The 3,834-nt window shown below is 55.3% G+C and overlaps 1 protein-coding gene across 1 annotated transcript; it reads right to left on the bottom strand.

Annotated features, from left to right (window-relative positions):
* Window positions 1–1,010: 1,010 nt before the first annotated feature.
* GSX2 (GS homeobox 2) lies at window positions 1,011–2,024 on the bottom strand. The gene is made up of 2 exons (XM_071555194.1): window positions 1,568–2,024; window positions 1,011–1,351 (listed from the first exon to the last, which is right to left on the bottom strand). Exons 1-2 carry the CDS (start codon window positions 2,022–2,024, stop codon window positions 1,011–1,013), a joined length of 798 nt encoding a protein of 265 aa, XP_071411295.1.
* Between the last annotated feature and the right edge of the window lie 1,810 nt (window positions 2,025–3,834).

The raw sequence follows: 3,834 nt of genomic DNA on the forward strand, positions 1-3,834 counted from the left end.
ATCCCGGTGCGCAGCCCCTCACCCCGGTCCCGCCGCCAGTATCAGCGGTTCCGGGCCAGCGGCAGCCGGGTGTCCCCGACGCTGTGCAGTCGGGCAAGCAGACGGTAGAAAGCTGTCAGTCGCCGGGAGGGCGTGCGCTGGCTCCGGCTGGGAAAGAACACAAAGCGGCTGGGCTCAGAGGACCGGCTGCATTTGCATTTCGACTGGAGCGGAGGCTCCCCCCTTCTCCGCCCCCCAGCCGGCCCGAGTCGCAGGGGAACAGAAAACATATTCGTGTTAGTAGCCGATGGCTTTTATTTTCACTCTTTACGTAGATCTGACACATATACAGCGGTGCTTTCACCGTGCAAAGGACTGTAAAGAAACACACCTTGCCCCAGCCAGTCCCCTTCGCTGCTGGGACTGCGCTGGTGTTGGAGGTGGAGGGGAAAGTGTGGATGGTAAGAAGGAAAATTTAAATTCTCGTCTGATCTCATTTATTTAAATAAATATAAATATAATTTTTATATAAAACTATTCACAGACAAGCAGCCGTCCCAAACGCAAATGACCGATCTTTATGTCTGTTCTTATTTTTGTTAAGAAGTCCATCCAGAAGGTTCTGTACAGGTTTTAGTTTGTTTTTCAGATTTTTGTCTCGCTCTTCGGTTCCAAATGAGTTTGGTTTTTTCCTTTAAATTGCCTGGGACTAGACGGGGGAAGGCACCCTGGGCCATGCGGGTCTCACCCCATGTTACTTGTTAGAAAGAGCAGGTGCTCTCTCCCGGGGTTACATAAATAACGTTTTAGTTGAACTCTCATGACTAAAACATTTACATTCTGAAAATATATTTATATATATCTTTTTCTATTACTGCAAAGGGATGACAATTAACCTCCCCGGCTGCAAAGGCCAGCCCGCTGCAGGTTAGCGGGCTGCCGTCCCTGGGCAGAGGTGCCAGGTGAGCCGCCGTGCCGCCACCCCGCTCCGGGCTGGGACCCGGCAGCGGTAGCGGAGCTCCGAGCTGGGCTTATAACGGGGAGACCTCTTTATCCTCGGTAGCCGATGAAGGGGATAGAGACTCTTCGTCCTCCGACCGGGAGTAATGCCCCTGGCTGGTGCTGCACTTGCATCCCCCGTGCGAGTTTCGCTGTGTGCCTTTGCCTTCTTTCTTGTGCTTCACCCTCCTGTTTTGGAACCAGATTTTCACTTGCTTCTCGGACAGGTTCAGGTACGTAGCTATCTCGATCCTCCGCAGCCGGGACAGGTACATGTTGGAGGAGAACTCCCTCTCCAGCTCCAAGAGCTGGGTGCTGGTGAAAGCGGTTCTCATACGTTTCCCGTTTTGAATTTGGTTCGATTCGGACCCTCCTGGATGGAAGAGAAGAGCGAACTTCAGCGTGACGGCGGAAAAGGGGAGAGAGAGTGGGGGGGGGGGGGGCGGGGGGGGGAAGGAGATAGAGAGAATGGGGGAGAAAAAGAGAGAGAAAAGACATTTCCCGCAGCTTTCCGATCCAGGGCAGCCGCTTTCCCTCGGGGGAACCCCTTCTCTCCCTGCCCCCCCTCCCCCGGCCGCAGGGCTCCTACCCATGCCGAGGCAGTGAAACCTCCGGGGGTCGCTGACGCTGTAGGTGGTGGCGGCGCAGGCAGGTGGGTGATGCGCAGGATGTCCCAGGGCGGCGGCGGCGGGCACCGAGGCGGCGGGTGGCGGGTGCTGCGGTGGATGGTGAGCATGGCCGGTCCGCGGGCAGCACTGGGCCTCGCCTGTGGCGGCGGGGAACTGGCTCTTGAGTAAAGGGATGGCCCCGCCGCCGCCGCTGCCGCCGCGGGAGGAGTGCAGGTGCGAGGTGACACAGAGGGGGCAGACGCAGAAGGCGCCGCTCTTTCGGGACGGACAGCCCGGGCCCGACACCGACATGACGAGGGGAGAAGGCATGCTGAGAGGGATGAAGAAGTCCTGGCCGTGATGATGCTCAGGCAGGGATGGAGCCGGCCTCGAGGAGTCTTTGATGATTAAGGAGTCGACATAGAAGGAGCGGGACATTGCTGACGGCTGCGAGGCCGGGGGCAGCTCTCTCAAGGTCGGGATTTTCCTGCTTGGCCAAGTTGCCACTGAAGTCCTGGCGAGTGGAGAAGGTGCTTATGTTTGAGAGCTGAACAAAAGGGTCCCTGGAGAGGGCTGGTCTTAAAGTTCCCCCGCCTGGATCCCCTGCGCCGGGGTTTTATATCAACTATTTAAACACGTGATAGCTGAAAGCCTCGCAGATCTAAATCTCCTCGGCTTCCCAGGCCGGCAGGAGAGGCTGCCGGGGGGGACCAAAGCAGGGTAGGGGGGCGGCAAAGTGTGCGTGTTTAATCGTTGCGCGATGACTTCACTCCTTTGCCTCTGCATCAGATAAATTATAGGAGCAGAGAAAGCGGGGAGGGGGCGGCTACCCAGCGGCCCCGTCACACGTCGCGCTCGCAGGCATATCCCCCTGTCAACAAACCCGGGGTGTTGAGGGTAAAATTAATCGGAGAAAGTTTCTGCTCGGCGGTTTTCCCCTAGATGAATGCTCCTTTCCCCCACCGGGAGGGAAGGAGAGGTGAGAACAGGTGATGCATTGAAACAAGCGGGTCAACGCCACCCCACTCACTCCCAGTAAAATAACATCCAAGGGGCCATGGATCCCACGGAAGCCTGGGGCCGACACCTTTACACAGTCCAGTCCACTCTTCGCGCACAGAACTCCTTAAGGAGGCCCTTTCCGTATCAGAGAAGCCAGGGACACAGATGCAGACATAGATAAAGGTTAGGGATGGCGCGCGTTTGTGCGTCTGCGCATACATATGCATGTCGAGTGGGTTGGGTTTTTTATTTTTTTCCTCGCCCTTTTCACCCCGAGTGAATCTTGCCAAATTGGCAATTACTGCAACGGACAAAGCCTTCAAATATCTGGACACCTCTCAGCCAAACGGTATCAAAACGGAAAACTTCCAAGTGAACTTCCCCGCCCGCTCCAGGACGGCAGTGCGCAGCGCTAATGAAAAGCGAACATGTCAGGGAGGGATTCTTTGATCTCCACCAAGTTTGCTGAAGCAATCACTCAAAGTAAAATTGGATAAACAGCTAAATACGGTCGATGGGTCCGAAGCATTTCAGAGTGCATTAAAAAGCCAAGGTATTCGCAGCATATTACGCGATTTTCCAATGACCTGTTTTATGGGAGTTTAAGAAGAGGCTTATCATTAATAGAAGGGCGATCCTGTTGTTCTTTGGCAGATGCGAAGCGCCCGTTAAAACTGAGTGCGGATCCCATCCTACTTGACACGGGAAAGGGAAGCGACAATTGTGCTCTAAAGCAGAAAACACAGACTACGCCTGATTACCGGAGGCTGAGCAGCAGTACTATTGCTGACTCCGGAGTGCAGTAATAGCAGAAAAGTGTTCAGAAGTGGTTATCATGTCCAAGGGCCGGGCCGGGCCGCGGACATCCTATCAGCCCTCTCGCACCCCCACTCTCCTGCTGTTAAAACCCAGCAAAATAAAACCGCCTTCTGATGGAAATGGCATTTCCGCGCTCCTGGGACCAGCGAGGCTCGGCAGTGCAACTCGGGCTTTGCTAAGAGAAGGGCTAGGTCTCGCCCTGCTAAACTGTCCCATCCCCATGTCCATCTCCAATCTGCCGCGGGCAGTACTAGTGTGCGGGTCCCCCTGAGCAGGGGCCGACTCTCCCCTAGCCCTGCTCTCGCCTTTCCTCCCTCCACCTCCTCAATCACGCACGATACAACAGCTTTTTTAGGGACACTCCGCACTCAGCAATCTGAGGATTTATGGATGGCAATTAAAGTTTTATGAATTGCAGCTGAGGCTG

The sequence above is a fragment of the Pithys albifrons genome, chromosome 5, assembly GCF_047495875.1.
Source record: "Pithys albifrons albifrons isolate INPA30051 chromosome 5, PitAlb_v1, whole genome shotgun sequence".
NCBI classification, from domain to species: domain Eukaryota; kingdom Metazoa; phylum Chordata; class Aves; order Passeriformes; family Thamnophilidae; genus Pithys; species Pithys albifrons.

What these genes read in the sequence shown, in the direction of transcription:
- GSX2 (XM_071555194.1), bottom strand. Translation starts at nt 2,024, where the DNA reads ATGTCCCGCTCCTTCTATGTCGACTCCTTAATCATCAAAGACTCCTCG. An exon ending in GTTTCACTGCCTCGGCATGG is followed by an intron (nt 1,352 to 1,567) that starts GTAGGAGCCCTG and finishes TCTTCCATCCAG; the next exon opens with GAGGGTCCGAATCGAACCAA.